Source organism: Paralichthys olivaceus, chromosome 7 (assembly GCF_024713975.1).
Source record: "Paralichthys olivaceus isolate ysfri-2021 chromosome 7, ASM2471397v2, whole genome shotgun sequence".
Taxonomy (NCBI): domain Eukaryota; kingdom Metazoa; phylum Chordata; class Actinopteri; order Pleuronectiformes; family Paralichthyidae; genus Paralichthys; species Paralichthys olivaceus.
Window position 1 is genome coordinate 16,100,230 of NC_091099.1, and position 27,655 is coordinate 16,127,884.

The window sequence follows — 27,655 nt, forward strand, 5'->3', positions numbered from 1 at the left end:
AAAAAATCAATTATATAGCAGACAAATGTGTTTTATTCACCAAATTCAAATTCATGACTAATATTCAATAATAATATTCAACCGACAGAAAATACATGCACACCTATTCTTTAAACCGTGTTTTGAATTAATTTTGAAGCAAAGTTATCAAAAGATTCACTAAATTCAGATTCACTGTTATCAAGTTCTCAAATGAGCTGACACTACTGGTCAACCTATTTTTCTTTTGGTCAACGTAAGCTTGATGGGAAATCATTTTCATTATCTTTTAATTATAGAAGTATTTTCAAGCTAAAATTCCAAACTTTTGCTTGTTCCCACTCTTCCAGTGTAAGAATTTTAAGTTTTCTGTTTTACATAATTAAATATTGTGGGATGTTCTGTAACTGACACATTTAAACGATTTTATAAACCAAGCAGCTTAATGATTAATCAAGTCTTTGGCAGATTAATCAATAATAAACATGATCATTGACTGCAGCTATAATCCAGTGAAAATATTTACTGATTAACTGAGAGGGTAATGTGAATATCTTTTGGTTTGAGAAAGCAACAAAGACTGTAAATCGGGCTCTAAAATTGTGATGAGCCTCTTAACATTTCATCCTTGTTTTATAAACAAGTAATTACTGATGAAAATTTCCATTAAAAATTACTTTTAGTTGTCAGACCCTTAACTGAATGAGCACACCTGTGTGTCCATGGCAAAATACAAATCATTTATCAGCACAAATTGTATTTTGAAAATTTCATGTAACATTTCTCAACTATACAGCAAAAACTCAAAGCTGAACCAAGGGTATGCAACACAACTTTATTGAAACTTTTGAAGCAACATCAATGTACAAACAAGAAAACGGGAGCTCATTGAACATAAAATGCTTTTTTTTTTTAGAATCAAAATGACAGAAAAGAACTGAGAAAGGGAATAAACTCCCAAGGATTGGACCAGCAGTGGCAGGTGCATTTTTTTATACAAAAAATAACTTATGAAATCTTTCAAGTTTACAGGAATATTGAAACACATAGCATGTGTAAATCAATGATTGGATTTACAGCTTACCTTGTGTTTTAGACTTAAAATGATTTGAATATTTCCAAATATCAAAGCAGGCATTACTTTGATTGAAGAAACAGGAAAAATACCACTGATGAAGAACAAACAAAGAGAGGACATGAGTGAGCTGGGGCAAATGCATTCTTGAATTTTGAATTTTCTGTGTGGTGCAATTTAAATCAGTCACAGTCATTATGAAAGGCCTTTTCAGGATCGCATTGCCTGAGTGTTGCCTCTCGACACTCCCCTGGGTCCCTGACCAGCTCCGCGCTTGTAGTTCTGTTGGTAACCATCCTGAAGCAGCAGGGGGAGATAAGAGAGACAGTTTAGAAACTACTCCCAACAGAAAACAAAGATCAAATAAAAAAGGCAGTGGGAAGTGTGAAGGCTTCTTTCATACCCTCTGGTAATTTCCATTTGAGTAATCCCGTGGTGTGTTGAACTGGGTCTGTCCGTAGCCAGAGTTTTGAGTGTTGGCGAATGGTGGACGATAACCATCATAGCCACCTGGAATTAATAAGACCTTTTCACTTAAAATGCTGAGATTAACAAAAACTAAGCTCCTCCTTTAAGCCCCTTTCAGACAATAGCATTTTTACATGTAAACAAGCACTCAAGTCACATTTGAAATGTCACCCAACAAATGGGTGGGGTTTGGTAACATAGCACATATCAATTATTCAGCACATATCTGAATAAAATGCTGTGAAATTAACAAAGGTTCCCGTTACACAAGATTAAATAGTGAAAACACAGATTCTCACGACAGACATTTACACAGATTGCTTAAGAAAATGAGTCCTTCAAGGTGTATGCCTGTTTATGGTGATCACAACACATACATAACTTATGTGGTGAGTGTCAATAAAAGATGCAGCTCATTCCAAAATTAATTGACAAATCCTTATTTTTTTTTTTAGGTAAAAGATAAAACAGTGTGCCTGGTTATGTTGATGCACTCGCAGTGAAAAAGGCCGATCATAAGCATCATAACAGACAAAAACAATAAACTTGAGTTGCATGAGACAAATGCTTTTGGTCAAAGCCAACACTCTTCAAGAGAGTTTGTGCCAAACAAGCAGGTTGTGTGGTTTATGGAGCTAAAAGCTTAGAAGCTGAAACCTCAGAGGGAACATTTGTGAAGGAGCCTTGTTATTGCTGCATTAGTCTGTCTTGAAGAACCCTCACAGAGGAGAATACTGATATGGCACAAGACAATAAAAAAAAAAGAAAAAAAAAAAAGACTTGGACATTGGACTTTTTTTCCTCTTTGCTAAAACTGTGTTGCATCAAGAACACTACGATCAGGCGCCTCGTCAAAGACCCTGTGCACACCTTGTAATATATGTGGTTTTTGTGAGTACAGGTGGGAATGCACACCAGACTGCATTCAGAGGAGGTCTGGGCCACATGTGTCCACACTCTTTTAGAAGTGTGAACGCAATTCCATCCTGGGCCACATGAGGGACCTCCTTCTCAGCCGACATCCTTTGACCCACTACAGTTTCTTGATGTATTGAACGTTCCTTTTTTGCTGTACAGAGCGGGGAGGTGAGATCTGATCTGAGATCCAATCAACAGACGCACATTGGCCACATTTTAATGCCAGGTGTGAACGCACGCACTCAGAGCTGTTCACTTGTGATCAGATCACAAAAACCACATGTTAATACCAGGTGTGTACGGGGCCAAAGAGAGTGAAAGTGAAAGAACAGACAAAAATCTGTTACTTTACCAGATTGATGAAGCTATCGATGTAACATATTCATCGTCTCAAAAGGTCTTAAGTGAAAATAATTGATAAACTTGTGGGTTTACCTCTGAATCCATTTGATGAGCCTCTGTAGCCATTGATCATGCCCCTGGCGTTACGAGGTCCGCCACGAGACATGCCTCTGCTGTTGTAGAAGGACTGACCCTGCCTGCCGAAGCCTGGGCCCTGCTGAGAAGGCTGCTGGTGGCCTCCTGACTGGTCTTGGGAATGGAAAGCGCCAACTACTAAAAAACATGGAATCACTGTTACAGGTCACCGTTTCAGAGGTGAAAATACAGTATTACACTGGAATATGATCCCAGAAACAAAAATCTACCCACCAGACTGCAGTTGTTCTGACTGAATGTCCGTCTGCTCCACAGGATGCTGTGGCTGGTTACTGAAGGCCTGGTTGTAGTTGTTCTGGTATTGGTTGGCCTGGTTCAAAGCCTCCGTCTCATTAGCTGGTGGGACTGGGGCATTGAGGTTGAACACCTGAGGGTAGACAAGGGCCACATTGTAGTGAAGCCGGAACCAGAGGAAAGGTCACAGGCTCATTAGGAGGAAAGTACATTACTCACTATTTCCACAATATAGCTGCAGGACTACAAAGCCATAGAACCGCAAAACAATGCGAGAGCACTTAAGGACTCAATGTGCAATTACCAATGGAAGTCATTTAGCTTTATGACAGTCCAGTCTTTGATGAAACTTGATCAATGAGGGTTTTAAACAGGTATTGTTTGTTAACGTTGTGTCATGGTCTTACTGTCTGCATTGACTGGAATGGTGCCGCATTGACATTGATGCCACTGCTGTGAGGAGCTTTGGAAACAGGTTGGAAAACCTGCGTCTGGGAGGCAGGGGGGAGAGCAGTTGAGGGAGGAGGCTGCTCCGATGATAAGGACATTGAGGTCTGTGGAACAGGGAGACATGAAAAGTTGCAGGACTGAAAGATACTGATTAATGATGATTGGGTGATTTGATTTAAAAAAACAGTTCCCTGAAAATTATCACACTTTTTTTTTTTCCAACATTCATCATCAGTAAAACAAATTAAAGATTTTTCCAACACAACTTATTTCTAAGTAACACATGTGAGTCTTCACTATGGAAAACTATGAGTATCATTCAAAGAAAAGCAGAGCCTGGTTTACCTGGATGGGGTCGATAGTTTCTGTTAAGGGTCGAGGATCTGGCGTGTGTGAGGGCTGATACATGGGGGGCGGTGTTGGGGAGACAATGGGGACCTGTAAATAGGGAGATTGACAATAATCATATATGAAGATTTTCCCCTGGTGGTCAGTTTTGGCTTCTCATGTTTGGTTACTTACTTGCGTGGGCTCAGGTTGGACAGGAACAATGTTGGGTTGTGATAGCCGGGACTCTGGGTGAACTGAGAAGATTTAAACACTTCACTGTAGTCAACTTCCACTGTAAGATATTAGTTTTAATATTAAGACATCATGACGTCAAAACTTTCTCTTTGTCAAACCCACCAGGTGGACACACCATCTGTGTTAAGTCCATGTTTTGAGCAGGTGTCATGGGCTGCGCCGATACAATGGCCGGATCAACGGGCTGTCCGTCAAACTCCAGCATGGAGTCCTGACAACAAATATGTAATCAGCATCATACTAAAACTTCTACAGTAAACATCTCTGTTCTTCACACTAACTCCTCACCTGCATGAAATTGTACGTTCCCTGCATCTGTGCCATTAAATCCTGCACCACCTGCTTCCTGGCCATGGGGTCAGTAGGTGGCACAGGAGATGCTGAGTTCATGGGGTGAGTCTCCAAGGCAACAGGGGGAGCTGCAGGCTGCACAGGCTGCTGTTGCTGCTGCATGGCACTGACTGCCTGGGGGAGTAAGACAGACACACACAACAGGTTAGTGATGGACTTAAAAACAAAAGGAACAAATTTAATCTGTATGACTACATAAGACTTTAATTCAGAAGAGTTTAAACGAAACTGCTGATGACTAAATACGGAACATGAGCATTGCAGCGTAGTTTCACTGTTTGCCCTCAGGAGCCAGAATGTAAAATTATTCTCATGCAAGTGACAAAAAATCTGAGTCTGGCAGAAGCAACATCCAGACCTTTAAAACATCAACTTGTCAAAGCAAATCACAGTGTCACACCGTGACAGGGTGGTGCTACAACACCTGCCTCACAGCCCTCACTGGACAAAGGCTCTGTACACACTATGCACTCACCAGCACTTTATAAGGAGCACCCGTACACCTGATTATTCATGTAATTACCCAATCAGTCTCGTAAAAGCAGTGCGATTCATAAAATCATGTAGGTCAGGACCTTCAGCTGATATTCCATCAAACGTCAGAATGAGGAAAAATGTGAACTCAGTGACTTAGACTGAGGCATGGTTGTCGGCACCAGACTCCAGGTTGAAGCTCACAGAAAAGCAACAGTAAACCAGAAAATCACTGTTTACAACTGCAGTGCTTATAAAGCATCTCAGGACGAACACTTTGAGCCATGTGGAATATAGGTCTACCACAGCAGCGAGCACGTCAGGTTCCACTTCTCTGAGCCAAGAACAGAAGTCTGAGGCTTCAGTGACACACGCTCACCAACACTGGACAGATGAAGACTGGAAAAATGAGCCTGTCTGATGAATCTGTTTCTGCTGAGGCTGCAGATGGTTGGGTCAGAATTTGGCATCAACAGCATGAATCCGTGGACTCATCCTGCCTTGTGTCAACAGTCCAGGCTGGTGGTGGTGTAATGGTGTGAGGAATGTTTGCTTGACACACTTTGGGCCCGTAATACTAATCAATCATGATGTGAGTGTTACAGCCCGAGTGTTGTTGCTGACCATTTTTGTCAATGTACAGCCACAGTTTTAAATATATTCGAATAGATATTTCCAGCACGATAATGCTGTGAACTTAATTTGTCTCCTTGGTCACCAGACATGAATCCAGGAAACCTTTGTGATGTGGTAGAGCAGGAGATTTGCAGCATGAATGTGCAGCTGACAGATCTGCAGAAACTGAGGCTGTTTTGAGAACAGAGAAGCTCTACACAGTAATAGTATGGTGTTCCTAATAAAGTTCTTGGTGAGATAATACTTCTCAGCTTTCTTACCGACATCATTTGCAGGATTTATTGTGATCCAAATGTCAGCAAAACATTTGCGAAACAAGTGACAATCTAGCATCATGTGTGGCTAAATAAATAATCAAACTCAGGAAAAATGTATAACTAGCAGCGTACCTCTGTTTCCGTGGTCCACTCATCCCCCTGCTCCTTCTCACTTCCACTGTATGTGCCGTCTGGAATGAATTGTCTATTTACAAACTGGAGGAAGAAAAACAAACCAAACGTCAGTATAAAACTACAATCAGCCCAAAGACTTCAGTGGTGAAGGGAACTTTCATCTCACCTCTGTTGTTTCCACTGCAATGGGCTCCGTGAACTCCTCAATTATTTCAGTTTCTGCAAGAGAAAAAACATTTAGAGAATGTAATGCTGATCTTTTTATTACACTATTAAATTAGAATGTTAAAAATAGTCAACATTTGTGCAGAATGACTTTAGTGGTCAGGACCTGGATCAACAGTCTGCTCCTCTGCTTCTGACGATTCAGCTGCTGCCACCACCACCGCTGCTGCTGCTGCCGCCACTGGCTCGTCCTCCTCTTCCTCCTCACACACTCCGTTTTGATGAGACTGAGACTGAGACCTGTCAAAGTACCCACTCAGCAGAACCTGGTCCAAAGTCTCTTTCAGTTCTTTGTCTAGCAGAGGACAAACATCGCTGGTTGTCATTTTACCGTGAAGACAGGTCATGACAGAAAACATCCAAATTCACATTTATTACTAATATTGATACTAATATTTTGTACGTGTTCTTGTTTGAACTGCTCAAATAAAATGTCACAACATAATAAATTTGTACTTTTAAAAATAAAGATACCCTCTAAAAAAACATCTTTAAAACTACTGAGCAAAATCCAACCACTGACTGAGATGACAATAATAAAATTATATGTCATTTGAAAAGATTAAATTCATATGACCAGATCTGTCTATCAGGGTGAATGTGAGGTCATGTAACCAGACTATACACACTGAGGCAAAGAAAGCCAAACACTGTACTGGTCCCAGTTTTAATGTGACACAACATACAACCCAGAAAATATAGTTTCAAATCTTCATATTTCTCTGTGACATTCAATATTAAAAATTAAATAACAAACAAGAAAATAAAACTCATGTTAAGTAAAAAATAATGATGGGATGATTGAAAACTAGGGCAACACCAACTAGGGCTTTAATGGTATGAACTGTCTACAATATAGTATTTCACGATTATCATCAGTTACAGATTAAGAAAGTATTCATATCCTTTACTTGAGTAAAATACTAATATGACACTATAAAGTACTCTGTTACAAGTACAAGCCCTGCATTGAAAATGTTAACTATGCAAATATGATCACAGAATGTACTTTAACTCTACTATAAATAAAGACACTCAAAGCAGAATAGTGTCTCTGTGACTCTTAAGCTATCGTATATTATATAATTAGTTTATTATTAAACATGCATTAATGTAAAAGCAGGATTCTGCTGTTGAGGTTGCTGGAGATGTTTGTTCGGATAGTCAATCTGATAATAGTGACAAATGCCATCCCAAGTGTGTACACAATATTAAACACTTTTAACAATTTATTGTGTGTTTCTTTATGAGCATAGGGATCAATGTAGCTGGGATGGCCTGTAGTTTACTAGATAAAAAACTAAACCTTTATACCAACTTGAGTCTTCATGTAAAGCAGGTGAATGTTATTTCCACCACTGTCTCTTGCCTGAGGCCACCAAGTCTGTTGCTGCCTGAAAAAATATCACCCCGAGTCACCGAGTGAGGCCTCCTTGCTAGGCTGAAGGGGTTGGCTGGTGTCACCACAGTGAACTGGGTCACCAGTATCCTAATATGACTCCAGAGAGCTGACCAGTGGAACCACAGGCGACAGGGCCACTGGCACCTTGCCCCGCTGCTGAGTCAGGATAAGCCCATAGCGCTCAACCCCCGAGCAGAATGCAGCAGTGCCTTTCCCCGAGGCCAGACCGCTGAGAATGCAGTACGCGTTTATGCCCGAGCCCTGATTATTCACATCACAGTCCCTCACACATGCTGCATTAACAAAACACGATTCTACTGCATTCCCTACATTATCTTATTAGGCCTAGTTTAAAGCTGACAGTACCGTATGAAGAAAGTATCGGATCAAGTTTTTGCCAAATTACTTGGTCAAATTACTTATGGTTGAATTTCGATAAAAAAGCCTGTTGATGACTGCACCTTCACTTACTAATAAAATGTACTATCAGCAACTGTCACCACCAGCTGGCCAGTTTGTACTGAATGATGAATCTCCTTTCATTTAGACTGAATGAATCAATTGTTTTCAATACTGATCCATCTGCTAATTATTTTCACTGTCTGATACATTTTTCATCCATATTCTGAAAAAAAAAAAACATTGGATAAAGGCTATTGTCAAACTAACAAACCCCCAAGTTTACTAAAATAACCAACACCAAATATTCACAGAGCTTAACCAGTGGTAACCTGTGCAGTGTTGAAACGCCTTTCTTTTAACTGGTCTACATCACGTTTGAAACTTATCTGCTCAGTGACAAATCAATTTGACAAATAACCAAGTTTATAGTGAAAATAATTTGACAAACCAAGACAGTCAATGTAAGAATAGTTATAGTTAAGTGTTACTGCTATACAAAACTTAGTGTTGAAACATTTGACTTACATGTTGTTCCAACCACAGCCTTGTCCCTCCCTTCCAGGAGGTCCCAGAGGTGCACAGATGCTTCTTCATACTGGTCGACCAACCTGTGACAGTAACGATAAGTGGCATGGATCACCTTGATTAATAAAAAAAACATATGTTGCATTTCTCATTGATCCAGATAGTAATGCTTTACACCAACCTGACATTTTGATCACGGTCTGGCCCCACTAATTTGTAGAACTCATCAAAAGCTGCAAGATCTGCATCTGTCAGCAGCGGTGATCCACAGAGTCCCTGCTTCAGGTCCTGTCGCACCGTCTCTTCTCCCAGCCGGTCCAGGAGGAACTGCAGCTCCAGAATCGTTTTCAGCCTCCTCTGCTCTGCCTCGTCGCGCTGCAGCTGCTCCCGCCGCACAGACTTCTTCACCACCTTCTGGATCTAATGAAAATATACATGAGCCACATACAGCTGATTTTCTACAGTCCGAACTGACACTTCTCTGAGGGGAACATAACCAACAAACCATAGTCAGCCTTACATCTTGTCCCAGTGCAACGAAAGTCTTCTGCAACTCTCGAGAAAATTCCAAGTTATACATGATTTCTTGGTATTTGGAGAGGGCCTCCTAAAAAAACAAGGAGAAATAGACATTTCACACATTTCCAAGTAGTAAAATATTTGTAAGATTTTATGTGCGGAATGATGCAGAATCCAGTGTACCCACCAGCTGGTCCTGGTTGAGTCGCTCCCCGTTATTCTTCCTGACTTGATAATCGTCCAGTTTGCTCTGTGGATGACCATTCAAACGGTTTAGAAATGTAACACATTAAGTGGAGGAATTAAGAGATGTAGTTACAGTCCATATTCATATCTGGAAGATCTGGAACAAATGGTTGCCAAAGCCTTACCTTTTTCTTCTCCATGTTGCGGGCCTTCTTGTCGATGATGCACAGCACCTGCTTCAAGACATCAGACTGTCCACCGAGTGTAAAATTGCCCATCAACCCTGGAGCGGATCCCACATCTGGGCTCGCAGACTGCACTGCTCTGTTTGCATTCATTGCTGAGGGCATCTAGAAATTAAAGGATGAAAGATTAACTTTTGATGGCGATTAAGACTTTTCTTTTTTTGTACCCTGCCAATTTTTTTCTCAGTTAAATGAATTACTTGGTTCCATTAACTGCCATTAAATAGTAAACATGCATTGATCATATTCTCCAGATCAGTATCAGTGCAGATGCACGTTCTTTGTCAATGCAGTAACACATTGCATTGCATTACATTGAATGAATTCAGCCACAGCGAGCCCCTGACTCAGCTTTTAATACCACAGCAATCCTTGGCCTAATGTTACCTCACAGAAATATAATTCCTGTAAATTTAAAGCAGCGAGATACAGATTTATAAATCTAAGTGAAAGACAGGACAAGACTTAGACTTGATATCTGCATTGGCAGATATCCAAAGTAGAATCCTAAGCAAACCAGCAAACATTCCCATTTGAGTAGATGAAGTTTAAATTAAATGTAGGTGTATTTGGTCAAACAAGGTCTTACATTAGCTGGGTTGTTCAACAAAAATGCTGATTATCATGTTTCTGTTAGACATAATAGTTAAACCTGCGTCTGCTCTACATGAGTTATCAGATTGCATGATACAGTGAAAGACTCATGGTCATAAAAATGAATCAGCAATTGTTTAGATAATCAATTAATTGCTAAAATTCGAAGTGTCAAGTCACTGCTTTACTTAGTCATACTCTGCAGTTAGCAGCTGAATATTTCTTTGTTTTTATTTTGTTCTAAAACAATTATTTTAGTGACATCATCCTGTTCTCCAAGATTAATCCACTAAGTGATCAGCGGATTTATCAGTGACGAAAATGATCATTAGTTGAAGCCCTAAACTAGATCAGCAGAGACAGATGTCCCAGATGGGTTAGCTGTGTGATACAGATAGTATATAAGAGCAATATGTCATAAAGAAAGGTGGGATTTAGCAGCTCAAGCAGAACAGCAGATACGCATACTATTACTATATGTATACTACAACATCAGTGTTAAAAGTCAACAGCATTGTTACGTGAGGACTAGCTTGTTTACATGTATTATAAATACTCAGGTTTAACAGACATGCTGCATATCCTAGCACTTCATCATAAGCTGGCTAACTTTGAACACAGAGTGAACTAGAGGGAGGACATTTAACCCTGTGCCATCTCCTGATCAGTATATGCTCTCACTAACATGTGCTATAAAGCTGTGTCCTCGGCTGGCGGCTCTGTGGCCCCGTGTGACCGCAGAAAGAGGGTCAGCTCACGGTGCTTGGTAAACGGCCCTGTCCGTTAGCACACACACCACTGCCTTAGCATCCCCATGCACTGCTAGCTCCGGGTAGCGAGGCGTGCTAGCTAACAGCCGACCGGCAGCCCCGTTCCCCCGGCGACGCGACTCCCGATTCACCCACCTTGATATTTTATATATCCACAGGGGAGCTTGCTAGCGAAATGTGCGAAAGTTGTTGTTATTGTTGTGTTGCTTTATTGTCTCTTTCACTCTAGTGTGGGATCCGCCCCGCCGGCCTCACCGACAACTGAGACTGTTCGAACGACGGAGAAAGTCTTTATAAAGGCGGAGGTCCGGTTTTTAGCTGTCCAAGATATGCCTGATTACATAAACTACAAAACAAACCTCAGTGACGCATCGGTAAAACATAAAATCACAGAACCACACAGAAATAAACAATCTTAATCTAATTATGGGATACAAAATTAATCATATTGTATTTAAAATTTATATTTTTTCATTTGTGGTGAGGCATATGAGTGACCAGCCAATTGGCAGAAAATCTGCACAATCATTAGCTTTGATTAGTTTTATGCCGCGTTCCATTACACCTTGGAGTTCGGCCCTCGGAATGACGTCACACTTTAATAACCCGAGTTGACAGTGTTCCAGTTACAGAAGAACAATGTCCACTTTAGCCAACCGGCCATTGTTCGAAAAACACTCCATAATAACGCACTGAGGGGGCGTTCCAGGTGCCATTTATGACTCGGAGGTGGGTAATTCCGAGCTCCGAGATGTCATGGAACGCAGCATCACTTTCCCCATCCCTGTTCAGCAGCTGTCCATCCTGCTGTAGACTGTGTGTGTGTGTGTGTGTGTGTGTGTGTGTGTGTGTGTGTGTGTGTGTGTGTGTGTGTGTGTGTGTGTATTACATTACATGTAGTTCACAGCTGTCTCACTGCACAGCCCAGCAGTCATCACAGTACTCTGCTTTGTAATGCACTAAATTCAAGAGCAAACTTTCCAGGTCTAGAAGAGAAAAGAAATAAAGAAATAAGCGAACGAGTTGTCAGGCTTATATAAAGCATAAACAGCATCAGTACAGAAAATAAATGTTGGATTTGAGTTCATTCTGCTCACATGTAACTCAAACATACACATGTGATTAAGTGTTAGTTCCCTAGTACTCCAGTTTTATTAGATATAACTTTTAATTGCCAAATGCAAACAGCACATGTACAACAAAACCATGTAGGCAGTGGATACAAAACAATACACACATACACACACAGTTTAAACAGTTTAACATAAAATAGAATAAAAAGGTTCTGATATAGTTTGGGATAAGTGCTCTTCTTTATATGCATGTGGAATTCATATTATCAAAATGAAATGTGCATAGAAAATGAAAGCACACAGGATGTTTGAGTCAGCTTTCTGATAGCCCCTGTTTTATTTACAATATATCTTGGAAGAATCTTATTTAGTTTAAATCTTCATTAATGAACCCTCCTTAGTGCTCTGTGCAGCTGAGATGTTTTGTCCCTTCTGAAGAAACACAAACTAATTGTGAGTTAAGATAAAGAAGGATGTGACAGAACGTTGCCAGTTTGAATCCCCAGCGGCAGGAGAAACATTTCCCTCATATATGAAAGGTCACATATATTTAATATATCATTGATTCAATATGATATATATTTTTAGCAGTCTGAATAGTTTATTGGAAACAATGGTGACATGACACTCCCCCTTCACGTTCATACGATATGAAATCATCTGGTGTTGTGTTTTCGAAAGTGCGATCACTGCAATTTATTTTTAGAAATGATATATAGTATTTCCTAAACTGTGTTTTTAGCATTTACAGCAGATACATTTTACAATTGAACCTGCATCTAATGCAGTTCTTCTCCTTTCATTCTAGAAACTAATGCAAATGTAGGCGAGAATTCATTAAATAGTTGTGTCAGATAATTAGTTGTAGGTGGTTGCAGACACTAGTAAAAAGTAAATTGAGTTTCAGAAACGCAAAAACGAAACTGATTGCAGATCAAGCCAATGCTGCGATCAACATTGATTACTTGCGCCAGCAGGGGGCAGTAAAGCTCAGCACTATAATCGTCTTCACACTGAGTTGTTTAGAAAGTTCTGGAAGTTGGCAGTGAGCCCTCCCAAATTCTAAACTGTGCATAAACGATGATACATTTTCAAAAGTGTAACTGACAAATTACCACCAGAACAAAGGCAAATGTAATGATCAGATAACAATATTAATTTGAGGATTCAACTTTATCAGATCATTTTGGAGCTGCTTCGATGTGCTCAGTGGTTTTAGTTCACCTTTGTCCACAGGTTACGTCAGCGTGTAAAGTGGAGTAAACCCAGCGTTAATCTAAAAAGAATGTGGAACCAGCCTTCTTCTGTTTTGCCAAATACAGGAAGCAGTTAACATGGCTGCAGAGCTCCTTGATTGCACTGTTCCACTGAAAGTGTTTTCTTTGAGGGATAATACTGATTATGGGAGGATTCCCAGGGCAAGTGAAGCTCCCGTTCAACAAGTGACTCATTTCCGCAGCCTGCTGGGTTTCAATTAAACAACACGGAACACCAGCCGATCTCTGACAGAAAAGGGTGGTACCTCGTCTGACCTCCGACCTTTACACCTTGACATTGACAAGCTAACAATAAATCCTGCGACTCTGTGGTTTAACCCCATGTGTACGGTAAACAGTGAACAATGAAACGTTCCTGCATTCGTAGACACTGTGACATTTCAGGAGGATGGATTTGAAACAGAAGCCAATTATCATTAGACTTCAGATCAGACAGGAAGTGGTGTGTTGTGCTATTGCTGTTCCATAGTTTGTGCAATCACAGCGCCAACACTATATCCACTTATTTCAGGAAACAGGCCTGCACCCCTGTGTCTATGCTGTGGCCTGCTGTGGACCCACAGCTTTGTTTCACTAATAATCAATATATTCAATGTGAAGTCCTTAACCATTTAAAAACAGCTTAATCCAGATGTTGTATGTAACCAAGTAGATTTACTTTGTACATGTACTTGAGTATATTTTTCAAGTATCTGTACTTAACTTAAGTGGATTTATTTTCAATTACTTTTCACTTTTACTTCCCTATATATATCAGCAAATATCTATACGTCCTACTCGACTAGTAACTATATTGCACTTGAAGGTACTTTTACTTTAAATACTTTGAGCATATTTAATAACAAGTACTTACTTTTACTCAAGTAGAAAAGATAATGAGGCACTTTGACTTAAATAAAATCTTTGAGTACTTCCTCCACCAATGCAGCTTTTTGCTATAAGAGGAACTTGCAACTTGTAATATTCACATTCATTTTGTGAATAATGAGCAGAGGGAGCAGGGGCCGTGTGACAGACTTTTACTTTTTGTTTCGTGGTAACGCTCATTTTCAGGCTGCCCTCAATGCCACACAGCTTTCAACTCCATAATGCTCTCAGTACCACACAGGCATAACAGGAAACTGGGCATGAGTAACACCACTTCCCAAAAGGTTGTCTACATTCTTAACTGTTTGCTCCCCAACGCGCAGACAGGAAGAAACCGGGCCCGTAACATAATATGAATGATTAAATCTTATATCTTATTTTTAAAATTGAGACATGACGTTTGCAACAACCTTTCCGCCCCTGAGCATATCTGCTGTAGAGGAGGGCCGGTGCATTCATGTCAAGTCTGCATTAGAGTATCTGGTGTTATTTAGGAAGCCTAAAGACGCAGATAAGGGTTTTTCACTAACAACTATCAAGAGTGTTTACGATGCTGTGAGCCTGGTTTCCTCTATCATGCTGAGCCATCTGGAGTCGACTTGTCTGTATGGGAAGCCATGTGGGGTGCCTGTGTGTAAGGAGTGGTAGGAAGTGAAGTGCAGCGTGCACCAATCCCCCGAAGACAGCGTCAACTCTGTGTGCTGGTTGCACATCCTCTGTGCTTTCTCGGTGAAAACTACATGAAGTATGTGGATGACTTGGTTCATATAAGCACCAGTATTAGACAGCACAAACCCATACTCCTCAAATAGATCTTTACATGTATCCATTCTTGGAAACCCTGTTGGTAAAAAAAAAAAAGAAGATCAAACTCATTTTTATCTGTTGTTTTTTTTCTTACATGGATTAAGGGATCATATCAGGTTGAATAAAAACAAGGTGGATATAATATAACCTCAGGGCTGGTAAGCAGTGGGAGGAATGATGCTTTAAAAAAGATGTTATTTCTGAAAGTTTATTCTTGAGCTTGGAAACATCCATCCATCATCATATATCGCTTAATTAACTAAACAATTACTTTCCCCCAAGAAAAGTATTCGATCCTCTCTTTCCACAGCAGATGTTTTTTGTCACACTAAAACAGATTTTCACTTTGACGTTATTTTAATAACTTCTGTATATGTTTTTCTAACTTCTTATCCATGCTTATCTATGCTAACTGTGGCCGAGTAAGATTGTGTGAAATAATCAGAAGCTATTGTTGAGTGGAAAATATGGGAAGCTTGAAAATAATTTATTTTGAATACATTTTTGTAATAATGTTCATCACAAATCCTCATGAACAAGTGATGTTCATAAAGAGGGAAATCTGAATGTGTACACTTCCATGGTTTGGTGCAAAGTGCAGGAGCAGATACTGAGAGGAGCTTGAGGTGATTGTTTTAATATCTAGTAACAAATGGTTATTAAAGGAGGGGATGTCTTTGTTTAAAGTTGTTGCATTTTTATTTAATTAATCCTAAAAGTCACTGTAACCCTTGTTACATATGTTTTACAAAAACTTTTACTTTAAGGGTTTTTAATTTTGAGTTTTCTCTCTGTGAAGGTTCTTTGCTTTCTACTATAGCATGGCACACAACAGTGCCACGCTCACCTTGCTGCTGGGCCTTCTCAGCTTGGTATCTCTCCAATGACACCACTCTCTAGCCCAGGGACGGTTTCAGCCTACATTTAGAGTTTGCCTGCGATCTTCTTCCACTGCATCTGGCTGAGGAGCTGACTCTGCTGCTGGAGTTGAGGCGCTTTATCTCCCTGCCCAGTCCAACTGCTGTCTGTGTCCCTCCCTCCTGCAGGCACTGGCAGTAGATAAGAAGAAGAAGGAGGACCCACAGCAGCTCTACGCTGAAAAGATCTGGTTTTGAGATATTTTATAGCAATAGACATTTTTCTCTCAGTTTTATAAGTTAGTCGATTTTTATAGTTATCTAAGATATTTGTGAATAGATTGATAGATACTTTATTGATCCCGAAGGAAATTCAAGAAAGAAGAATGCACAACAGGAGAAAAATCCAGAAAAGTTAATTTTCTTTATTTATAATATGCAATTTATCAGATATGTATATATTTTTTCAATAGTGCATTTTCTTAAGAACTGTTGTATTGAGATATTACAATCAACAATAGGGTTAGAAAATATTATTTAATGTTATATCTTAAACTATGGGCCAACACTAATTAAACTGACCCACATACTTTGGAATAAGCCAACTACAAGATAAAATGCATCATGCACACAACAACAGCTTAAAATGGAATATTTCTGAGGCTTCAAGGACTTTTCTATTTTGTTGTGATAAAAATTACAACTATCACTTTTACTGTATTGCGGCCTCATGCCCTGCAATACACCACACAGGGCCTTTAATCTACAGTAATACATCACATGTTACAAGTTAATCATGTGTTTGTAGCCTATTTGAAATCATAGAGACTAACCATTACTTTCAAATAAACATAGTTTGGTACAAAGTACAGTGTTACATTGTGGTATAATTATTGTGATACAACATTGTAATGTACTTACATTTGAAATACTCAATAACAAGTAACTCAAAACTACTTAAATAACGCATTGTAGAGTATATGAGTAATGGTGTTGTTAAAGATTTCTCACAACTTGTCAACCGATTATTTGAATGGCTTTTATAAACAGATCTATGACACACTGAATCATTTATTAAGTATGAATCATTATCTTCAACTTCCTGAAACAATTGGGTCTTATTTGAAAAAGTGGTTCTAAAAACTCTGTTCATTTCCCTACTATGTTTCCTCTCTGAGAGACGTGATGATTCTCAGTGTCCCTCTGTGAATCTTTGGTGCAGTGGAGCATGTAATGAAGTGATCAGTGTGAGTCGTGACCCTGCAGCTCACTCAGCTCACTCTGCTGTCGCTTTAAGACCCATTTCCCCCCATTGTCAAAGAGTCGTGAGCAGGAAGAGGGAAACGAGAGAGAGAGAGAGACCAAGGGGGGCGATGTTATTTAAACACGATGCTGCCGCTGTTGCACAATGACCGAGGATGCATGTGGAGGAGCGCGACTGCAGCACGCACACTGGTAAACACGCATGCACACACGCACGGAGACCCACGCCACCAATGACCTTCCGATCGGATGAATAAAAGCTCGCACGGTGCGTAAAGTGGCCGCCGGATGGTGACATTCGTTTGAGGGGCGTGAAGCGTCACCTCGGGTTAGTGCCTCAGGAAATGACAGTGTCCTCCATCATCGTTTAGCTGCTCACAGAGATTTCTCTCGTGTGTGTGTGTTTGTGTGTTGCGGTCCTTTCACCTGGACGTGATACAGAGTGATAATCTGACAGCAAAGGCTCAGAGAGAGTGAGGGGTCCTGGTGGGGTCCTGGTGGAGGCAGGTGCAGCGCGTCTTGGCTTCAGTCTGTCCGAAGGCGCTTTGACAGGGAGCCGCTGAGCTGCGGACCCTGAGGACTCATCTGGATCAGACTGGACTTCAGCAATGTCATCCACTATAGAGAGGAAGACAATGGAGGCCAATGAGTAAGTATATCTGAGGTATACATTTAAATAATATGCTTATATCAGTATTTCAAGGACGCATCGTGGTTGATGTGATCTCACTGCAGAGGGCTGGTATAGCATGAGGAGTCACCTGCTGTCAGACAAGACCATATATTCTGCTTCATGTCCAACAGAAGGTTATAAAAGTGTGATAGATAAACAGGTACAATCAGCTCCTGGCAAGAAAAGTTCAGTGTTGCCCAGATTGAAGGAAATAATCTAAAGGTAAATTGCTCAAATCCAAATGCTTGATAGTTTATTGTATCTATAGCTTTAAAGGTTTCACATGAAAATGCATGAGTCGCATTTCTTTGTTAAAGTATAGGCGTAATGTTTTGTGGCTTCTTTCGTTTATTTAACAGAATCCAATGGCTCCCTCAGGTGGACAGCAAGTGTTCAAGTCAGATGGACAAATCATAAGAATTAAATACTAAAATAATGAATAGGCAGATGGCATAACTATAGGCTACAAGAAACAGCAACATTAAAAACATACAGACTTTCAAGGATGCATCGTGGTTGATGCTATAGCCACTTTATCTCAATACAGATGGTTTGTATAGCATATAGAGGTCAGGGGTCACCTGCTGTCAGGCAAAAAATATATATTCATGTTGTGAAAGTGTTTAAGTTTCAAGGTTAATTTGTCGTGTGCAAGTCAACACAGGGTCAACAGTGAAAGGTGTTGGACAAGAAGAAACTGTTCATAAAAAAAGTGTGATAAATAATAAAGAAAAATAATGTTCAAATAGCTTTACAGTTTATTTTGTTTGTAACTTTATAGGCTTCACAAATACGATATATAAATTGGCTTTCTTTGTTAAAGTATTGGCTTAAATACTTTGTGGCATGTCCACTCTGGGCTACATGGCTCCATCAGGTGGACATCAAGTTTCAGCAACTCAAAATGGACAGATCATTTAAAGGCTAGTTAAATACATAAACAGATAAAAATATAGTACTTTATTTACATAGCACATTTACATTAAAATATGCAGCAATACTATGTGCTTCACAAAATAGGATAAGCACAAATAGGATAAGACAGATGGGCCACAATAAATGTTAATGTTGCTGTTTATGGGCCACAATAAACAGCAACATTAAAACCAGATGGATAATAAGAAACCTGTTTTGAAACCTGTTATTTCCTTGTAATCGATACAGATCTCAAATATATGATGATTGCGCATCATAGATATTAGACAGCATCACTCTGTGTGGTAGACATGGAATATTTACAGTTGCAAGACTATTCCCTATAGAAATATATCACCTTCATGTTTCCAAAGCTTCTTCGAGTTCACAATTCTCTAAAAACATAAAAGAGGGTCTCCAAACCTCATGACATTCAGCTGATTTCTTCTAGACTGTGGATGTAATTTCTCGAGCACGAGGCACACAGAACGTTTTTGAAGCCAGTGACCAACAGATGAGCTTGTTCCATTCTTCCAACAAAGAGGAATCATACGTCGTGCTTGTAACAAAGATAAATCTGTCAACTTCTTCTACGTTCTGTTTAATATACAATCCACCACGTACAGATGAACAATACAAAGTTATTTATTTTATCACAGAAACAACAAGTTAGAAGTTAACTGGTAACGATAGTAACAGATTAATTGTTTCGGTTGTTCTTTCAAGTGTTGGTTGGAAAGAAACAGCATGATGATGTCATCCTGTGCTTTAGGAAACTGGAATTTATTTTCATTACATTTTATGGACGAAACCTTTTTAGTTTTTACAGTTATTTGTTGCAGCACTAGGATCACTGATCGTCTTATCTCTGCAGGGAGCCGGTGGACGAGGTCCTCCAGATGCCCCCCTCTCTGCTGTCATGTGGTGGGTGTCAGCAGAGCATAGGCGACCGGTTCTTCCTGAAGGCCATAGAGCAGTACTGGCACGAGGACTGTCTGAGCTGTGACCTGTGTGGCTGTCGGCTGGGCGAGGTGGGCCGACGACTCTACTATAAGCTCGGGAGGAAGTTATGTCGGAGAGACTACCTCAGGTCGGTCTGCTGGTGTTGTAACATCATGATTTAATTAAGCAATTTGTGGATTTGTACGCATCACAAGACACGAGGGATTCACAATTAAAAACACGTCAGAGGTCGTCATTGTTGCACGGGGTGATGCTTATTATGGGGAACACAAGAACTGTTGTTTACGAGGACTGTTCTGCTGTTATAAAAGCACAGTAAAGCACCAAATGCATATTAATCCGCGGCTGAAAATTGTTTCCAAAGGAGGATGGCACTTAGTAAATCATGTACTTCCGCCAAGGCCCAACAGTTCCCTAAATGTGCTTGATTTAAAAAATAAAAATCAAGATCTGTGAATTATTCCCTGATAAAACGATGATAATGTTGAAAAACTATCTCACTATGTTAAAAGAGTGAAAAAAAATTCATATAACATTTGCTAAAAACCTGCTGTGCTCATCTCTATTATGGATACTCTTTAGAATAAGGAAATTAAAATATATGATTCTGACATATGCTGTTTTCCCTCTTGCTAGAAATATTTTGTAAAAAGTAAGAAAATGCAGAGGCAGAATGGTTGTGGAAATTCCGAAGAATGACTGAGAATTTGATTTGTTTTAAATCAGGAAAATCCTGGATCAGGGGCCGAAACCATGTTTACAGAGTTTAAGATGCACAAAATGTAAACTTTAGAAACCTTGTTGCTCATGTGACATGTTATTTAGGATGATGGGTGATGTTTTTCATCGTCCTCTCAGTGACACCCCCTCTGTTTCACTCAGGCTCTTCGGTCAGGACGGTCTCTGTGCCTCCTGTGAGAAGAGGATCCGAGCGTTTGAGATGACGATGCGTGTGCGGGACAAGGTTTACCACCTGGAGTGCTTCAAGTGTGCCGCCTGCCAGAAACACTTCTGTGTGGGCGACCGCTACCTGCTCATCAACTCGGACATTGTGTGCGAGCAGGACATCTTTGAGTGGACCAAACTCAACAACAACATGGTGTAGGAGAAGCTTTTGATTCTCTCTCTTGACTTTGCCTTCTCCCACTGGCTTTAAAGGCAATAAACCACTGATGAATGAACTTGTTGTAGCCTTTACAGGCTTTATCATGAATCTGATGTTCATGTTGACTCATTCAACAGAAATGAGAGGTGACATCTCTGCACTGCTCCCTGCTGGAGACTTACGTAGACTGCATCAGCAATAACAACTTTACCCTTAAATGCAAAAAAAAAGAAAAAGTATATGTACTTAAACGTGCAATAATATTTTTGGGTTTCGACACTGGACTTTGTGAAATTTAGCAATGATGTTTCCTGTAGTAAAAACATTCAATAAGAAATCTGGAAATGTTTTATTTTACAGTTTAGTTATATCTATAGATTCATTTGATACTGATTAAAGTCAAATTATGAACTTTGTTAAAAGAACTGCTCCATTGAAATGCAAATGATTAATTCATTTTTAGACTTATTTCTCCATATATGTTGAATAGTTTGCATTGTTATCCAACCTGCTGCACTGACTGAAAGACTGTGTTTTATTAGCTGTTAAGTATACTAATTGAACACTGAATCTATTTTCTGTCTTATTAGAATAAGACTACACAGTTCTCTCCCACACCTGCCAAATAAACCAATAAATATCAATTTTTGTAAAGTCCTAATCAGAATGATTGTACGGTTTTGCCAAGTTGAACTGGTGTCGCCCTCTAGTGATGGAGGGAACCCATGCAATACTAATTTTATTGACTTCTCACGTTTCCTGTGTCTCTTTTGTAATTGCAACAATTCAATGAGGATGCACCCAAGGCTTTTTAGATATTTTCTTGTGAATTTATTAAATGAAATACAATAAAAAAAAAAAAACACTGATAACAATGCTCTGTCTCACAATGTTAAAAAAAGTGAAAGAAATTCCTGGATCAGCGCCCTGAACTGGGTTTGCACCAACATTTAAAGTGTTTCTTCTATGACAAATAGAAAGGGGTAAAAACACAACCTCTTTAGCAGAGGTATTTAACATAAGCTGATTCTCAGTCCCATACAAACAATAATTATGTGTTGGTTTTAAGAATGTGGTAATACTAGGAAACTCAATTATGTACATAATAGATGTGCTCACTGTCAAGCAGTGTACCGTTATCCAATTTAAGGGAACTTGAGAAATTTGGTTAACATCTTATTATCTATTATCTATATAATATCTATTTCTAAAGGTTTCTAGTTGTGGGATACATAGAGTCTAGACATAAAACTAGTTTTCAGCCACAAGAGGTCACTTAAAGACCGAGTGAATGACAGCTCAGTCAGGTATGAAGCATTCTATGAGGTAACAAACCTAAGGAGAGATGGCTGGATAAGATACTGATCATGTCTCTACTGGGACGCAGATGTTTCTCATGATAAAATGGATAAAATGAATCCTACAGAGAGAAACAGATGAAATGTTTGCTGATGAAGTCACAGCAGTTTTTTTTCTCCACGCTGTCTATGGTCTCCTGTGTTTCTCTTCTCTTCGTCCACTCACTCTGATGTGACCATGAGGTGTTGGGTGCTCCTCCAGTGCCGTCCCCAGTTATCTAACTATTGAATCAACGAACTGCTCTTGTGCATGAGACAAATTTGTGGAGAGACAAACTGCTTTATCTCACACAAAAAGTGGTTTCTAAATGTGATCGGGAAATTTGCAATGAAGACAATGGAGAAAGAAAAAGGGGAGAAGAGGGAAAAGGAGAAGGCAGAGCACCGAAACTCCAGGATGAAGTCCTCCGCCCTCCGCCTCTGACAGTAGTTTATTCATGGACAAAAGAGAAACAAAGGAACAGACAGAGTCACAAACCCACCCAGGCTCCTACTGAAAGAGATACTTCTGGGGTTAACTAACAAGTTTTCCCACAACAGAGATGAGAATATACAGCATAGGCGCACAGAGGCATGCTGGGCCTTTGCTCGTTTGGAGGTCTGCAGATTGAAGAATCATCAGTGCGGCATTGAGCAATGCTCGTGGAATGGGCTGCGTAGAGAAAAAATGATCTACTATGTGGTGGTCTCGACAATAAATCAGCTCCACATTGAACACCAGGCTTAATATGTGCTGGATGAATAATGATGCTAATGACGTAAACAAATCAGGGGAGACACAGGACAGTCAACCTTGTGTTAAAAATGTATACAAGTATTTTTTCTTTCCATATATTCTTTTCTTTTCTTCTGGGTGGAAACATAATATGCAACCCTTCTCTTCAGCCTGCACAGTTGATGAAGAAGACTAAATATGGAAATGCATGGAAAGCAGTGTCTCTACTCCAAATAATGGGATAATGTGTTGTTGTACGGTGTGTAGACGATGATTTTATTGTGTTTGCCAATAAGTCATTTATAGACAAAGAAACATCTATATAGTGATCGTGTATGATGTCATTTAACTTGTAAAAACAGAACCATCCATCTATTCATAATCTATAAAACTTATCCTTTAAAGAATAAGGATGAGCCAATCCCAGCTGATGTTGGGTCAGAGGTTGGGTACAACCTGAACAGGTCACCAGCTTACTGACAACTATTCACATTCACATCTATGGACAGTTTAGAGTCTTCAATTAACCCAACCCAATCTGCACATCTTTGGACTGTGAGAGGAAGCAGAGAGAACATGCAAACTCAAAACAGAAATACCCCCGACAGAACCAGAGCTCGTACTGGGAACCCAGTGCTAACCACATTCAAAATAGAATCATAAATGTCCAACCACACTCATAGTTTAGTCTTTTTACCAATGTTAGCAACATAGCTCAAGGTAAATGGTCTTGGTCACTTTCTCTATCACACATCACTCATTCACAACTGTCTTGTCTTGTCTTGTCTTGTCTTGTCTTGTCTTGTCTTAGCCAAGGACAAGTCAGTACAAACAATGGAGGAGCCAGAGATTGAACCACAGACCGGTTAGTGGAGGTCCAGCTCTGCCTCCTGAGTCACAGCCACATGTGTCAATGTTGGTCAGTCAGTGGAACTAACCACAAGCTTAAGTCTTTAGCCAGGTTTTTGATTAAGTATGGTTTATAGGCATTAGTTTATTGCAGCTATATGTTTTAAATGTTTTAAAATTTCCCGTCTGCTAATATTAATGTTTGTATTCCCTTTTATTGAAATTAAATTTACTCTGTTATTGGGGTCAGCATTTTTATTTGTTTTATCTAATTCCTGGCTCAAGTCTGCACTCACCTGCAAGAACGCTGCTACTCTAATGAAGTATGACTGACTGATTCACATCAGCCTAAACTATACTTGTTATTTACTGTTGACTAGTAAATGTTAGTATGATAATTTGCTGAATTAATATGTGTAAGCAATGAACTCACTTCTCCACTGTGCCTCACGGAGCCACGTGCATGGCTGATGACTTGTTTACAGTTGTGGTCTCTGAGAAAGCAAACAGAAGTACTGAATCATTTTCTGAAACCTGCCATCAGTCCAACAACATGTATCATCAAAATGCATTGCGTTTCGTTTTTCTCACCATCAAGCTGACAACCCAGTGTCACGTCTGATGTTTTGAGCCATTAAAGAGGACGCAGGCTGAGTTGCACCTCAGCACTACTTGAGTTTTAAATGAAGGTGTCTCTATTTCTTTATCTGTTGCTCCCTTTTTACGCAGAGTTCACTGAGTTTAATGAGACCAGAGCTGAGAGGAGGCCAGGTCTCATGTCACGACATTCGAGTTCAACACACTGGCCTATAGAGACACTCGGCATTGGCCAAGCGGCCTGTGTTCCATCGGCCCGCTCTCCTCTGATGCCTCACATGCTGAGCTTTGCCAGAGCACTGCCCTGACTAAAACAGCAGCCTCAGAAGGACTCAATAAAGCCCTGTGCCTCTTGTGTCATCCCTACCAGCTGTACACAAGGCCAGGAGTGTAGTGACGTGTGTTTGTGTGCCGAGGGAGGCCTGTTTCATCTCCAGTGCCCATGTCAGAGTGGTCCCGAACGGGTAAAAACATCCAGCTGTGTGCATGGAAACCAAGGAGACTTTCTGAGGATGAAACCGCAACAGGCTGCAGCTTGTTTTTATCAAACATCTCACCCCACTGAAAGAACCACCACTCTGGCGCCCCACTCTGCTGCAGTGCGCGGTGTGGACAGCAGGTGGCGATTATGGTCCAGCTAGTTATATCTTGGGGCATAAGAAAAAAGGCTCTGTGTGTGTTTGTGTGTGTTTGTGTGTGTTTGTGTGCCTATGGATACCTCTGCGTTCCAGCATAAAATAGGGATAGCTGCACAAACCTGTGTGTGTGTGGTCCAGGTATTACCCATATTGTGGGGACCTATATTTGTTTACACAGTCACTTTATGGGGACTTGACTTGACATGTGGGCAAAAAACAAGTTTCCACAACGTAAATCATTACATTTTCAGGTAAAGATGTATTTTAGATTAAGTTGGGTTGGTGTTTAGGCTAAGGCAAGTAGGTATGGTTAAGGTGAGAGTGAAAATATTTGTAAGTCAATGTAATGTCTGAGTGTGAGTGTGAGTGTGTGTGTGTGTGTGTGAGTGTGTGTGTGTGTGTGTGTGTGTGTGTGTGTGTGTGTGTGTGTGTGTGTGTGTGTGTGTGTGTGTGTGTGTGTGTGTGTGAAATAACTGACAGGTAGATTAAGGAGAACCTGGATTTTGTACTGACGTCGGTTCAAAAAAAGATTAATTGGAACTGAACTGAACGTGACGAGCCGTACTCAAAGCAGCGCAGACATGACAGTGAAAGTTCAGCGACACCTACAAAGGAAGATGTGGTCGCACAATTATCTGCAGCACCACTGTGATTAATCATGCTGCGGCCTGTCAACGTCATTTGACAAAATGAGTCAAGTACTATTGATCACGGCCGCCTTGGGTTTCACTTGCACTCAGACTTTATCAGATGGAGCTAATTGGGAACATATTTAGTCTGTGGTCCTGAGAGATGTGTCTGTCAGGAGTCACATTCCTGCTTCGATTCTCTGATAGCCCGTAGCGCCTGCAGTCTGGATGGAGGACAGGCTGTCGGAGCAGGGTTCGGGTGGTGGGGGTTTGGGGTATAGGGCGGTACATACAGCGGTGGATAGGTGAGTAATAGGCGTGCATCCTGTAACTCTTGCTGAACATGTCCCACATGGCTGGATTAAATATGTGCTGAGGATATATTAGGTAGAAGATCTCTGGGGCCCCAGAGGAAATCCACTTCTCTTCCACTTGACATTTTCTCTGCCTATTTTTGTCAAACATTTTTAATGTCCGCATTTTAGTTTTTCAAACGTTCCTCCCTTTTTATTATGTTCTCAGTCGTCCATGTGTATAGTTGTGATGGATTCTGTGGTTATTGTGATATTTTCTGGTTCAGCTTGGATACCTGCTTCAAGGCCTTTAAAAGTGTTCAGATCCTTTATTTACCCTAAGTTAACGTAGCAGTATCACAATGTAAAAATACCCCAGCATGGGGTGAAGACCTGCAATAATGTAAAATGTTACATAAGTAATGACACACAAGGATAATTGCGAACATTTATTTTAAGTACTGACTGGAATAGCACTCAGATGAGCTCGTACCTCCGCCAAGTTCCAACAGTCCCCTTAAATCCAATCAAGCTGCACCAAATTACACACACTAATAGATATCAGTCCCACATATACCTGATTTGTTTTCATCAAGATAACAAACAAACAAACAAACAAACAAACAAACAGACAAACAAACAAACAGACAGACAGAGAGACAGGGGTGGAAACACATCCTCCTTGGCAGAATGAAAATAAATGTACTTGAAGCAGAAAAGTTTTAATGTGTGTAAATAGCATTTTATTATTAGAAGGTCAAGATGGAGCTAACTTTAACTTTTTTTTCTACTGCTTGGGGGTTTTATTTGAAAATGTAAAATCTATACATGTAACTCTAGCAAAGTGAAAATTACAACATTTCTCTGAGGTACACTGGAGTTGGGACATAAGTGGAATTAAATAAGAAATATCTAAATCTATTGAAAGGAAATATGAATATTTGATTTGCAGAAGTTAGATGAGATGTTCACTCTTGTATCTGTGCAGTGGATATGAAGCTACACTGAGCAGCCAGATTGACAGACTGAATTGGGTGTACAGGACGTTCAGTGGTATCAACCTTCTTCTCTTTCCCAAAACGTCAAACTCTCTAAATATTCTACTTATGTCTAATTCTACCACAGTTGAAGAGGTTTGTCGGTTACACAGTTTCCAAACACTGTTTCTAACTTCTGAAATAAAATAAAGTTGTGATCATCTCCTCTGTGATGCATCAACTTCTGGGAATATTTGGCACACATTTTCGTTACACATTTTTTCCAACCCTGAGTACTCTGCATAATGTCAGTTTAAAGTTTATTACACAGGAAACTCTTTGTATCTGCAAATATACATGATGAGCTGTACTGTAAATGTGTTTTGAGCCAAACTACCGTATGTTTCTTACATATGTTTCTTTGGTCATCAGTAACCCCCCCCGCACCCCCCCGTTTCTAAAATGATCTCCATATGTTGAACAGTGTTGCTGGCTTCTGATGAACCAACTGCACATTGCATCATAGACTCTCTCTCTCTCTCGCCCCTACGACCTGCAACAAACACGGGGAGAAAGTTCTGCCCTCATGGGATGGGTGGGGTGTTAGGTGTACCACGCTTCCTCCGAGACTGTCAGAGGGGAGCAGCAATATTGAAGAATAATAAACGCAGAGACCACAGAGAATGGATTGGAAACTACAGTCGTGGGATTAATGTGCTTTATAACTTAAAACTACCTGTTTTGATTTCATGGCTGAGTTGTCGAAGAAATGAACCAGCATGTCACATAAAAATAATATCCTGAGGACTCAGAGTGATGACGACTCTATGTTCTTAAAACATTTTAGCATCTACACATTAGGCACTCAAAA

The 27,655-nt window shown here is 40.1% G+C and overlaps 2 protein-coding genes across 8 annotated transcripts; one reads left to right on the forward strand and one right to left on the reverse strand.

Annotated features, from left to right (window-relative positions):
- Positions 1 to 800: 800 nt before the first annotated feature.
- Positions 801 to 11,287, reverse strand: caprin1b (cell cycle associated protein 1b). 4 transcript variants are annotated; one of them, XM_020079334.2, is made up of 18 exons: positions 11,064 to 11,287; positions 9,505 to 9,669; positions 9,321 to 9,383; positions 9,135 to 9,221; positions 8,796 to 9,034; positions 8,615 to 8,697; positions 6,392 to 6,580; positions 6,227 to 6,279; positions 6,058 to 6,141; positions 4,496 to 4,672; positions 4,310 to 4,418; positions 4,145 to 4,206; positions 3,968 to 4,060; positions 3,580 to 3,726; positions 3,152 to 3,305; positions 2,876 to 3,052; positions 1,458 to 1,564; positions 801 to 1,351 (listed from the first exon to the last, which is right to left on the reverse strand). In XM_020079334.2, exons 2-18 carry the CDS (start codon positions 9,667 to 9,669, stop codon positions 1,265 to 1,267), a joined length of 2,076 nt encoding a protein of 691 aa, XP_019934893.2. In that variant the 5' UTR covers positions 11,064 to 11,287; the 3' UTR covers positions 801 to 1,264. The 4 variants fall into 4 exon arrangements, with proteins under 4 accessions (XP_019934893.2, XP_019934892.2, XP_019934891.2 ...); XM_020079333.2 differs by having other exon boundaries at positions 2,876 to 3,055; XM_020079332.2 differs by having other exon boundaries at positions 9,120 to 9,221; positions 11,064 to 11,230.
- Positions 11,288 to 16,047: 4,760 nt separating this feature from the next.
- On the forward strand, positions 16,048 to 21,600 carry lmo2 (LIM domain only 2 (rhombotin-like 1)). 4 transcript variants are annotated; one of them, XM_069528283.1, is made up of 4 exons: positions 16,048 to 16,223; positions 17,514 to 17,721; positions 19,535 to 19,750; positions 20,506 to 21,600. In XM_069528283.1, exons 2-4 carry the CDS (start codon positions 17,681 to 17,683, stop codon positions 20,726 to 20,728), a joined length of 480 nt encoding a protein of 159 aa, XP_069384384.1. In that variant the 5' UTR covers positions 16,048 to 16,223; positions 17,514 to 17,680; the 3' UTR covers positions 20,729 to 21,600. The 4 variants fall into 4 exon arrangements, with proteins under 4 accessions (XP_069384384.1, XP_019934000.1, XP_019934001.1 ...); XM_020078441.2 differs by lacking the exon at positions 16,048 to 16,223 and adding an exon at positions 17,121 to 17,340; XM_020078442.2 differs by lacking the exon at positions 16,048 to 16,223 and adding an exon at positions 17,131 to 17,400.
- The last annotated feature ends 6,055 nt before the right edge of the window (positions 21,601 to 27,655 follow it).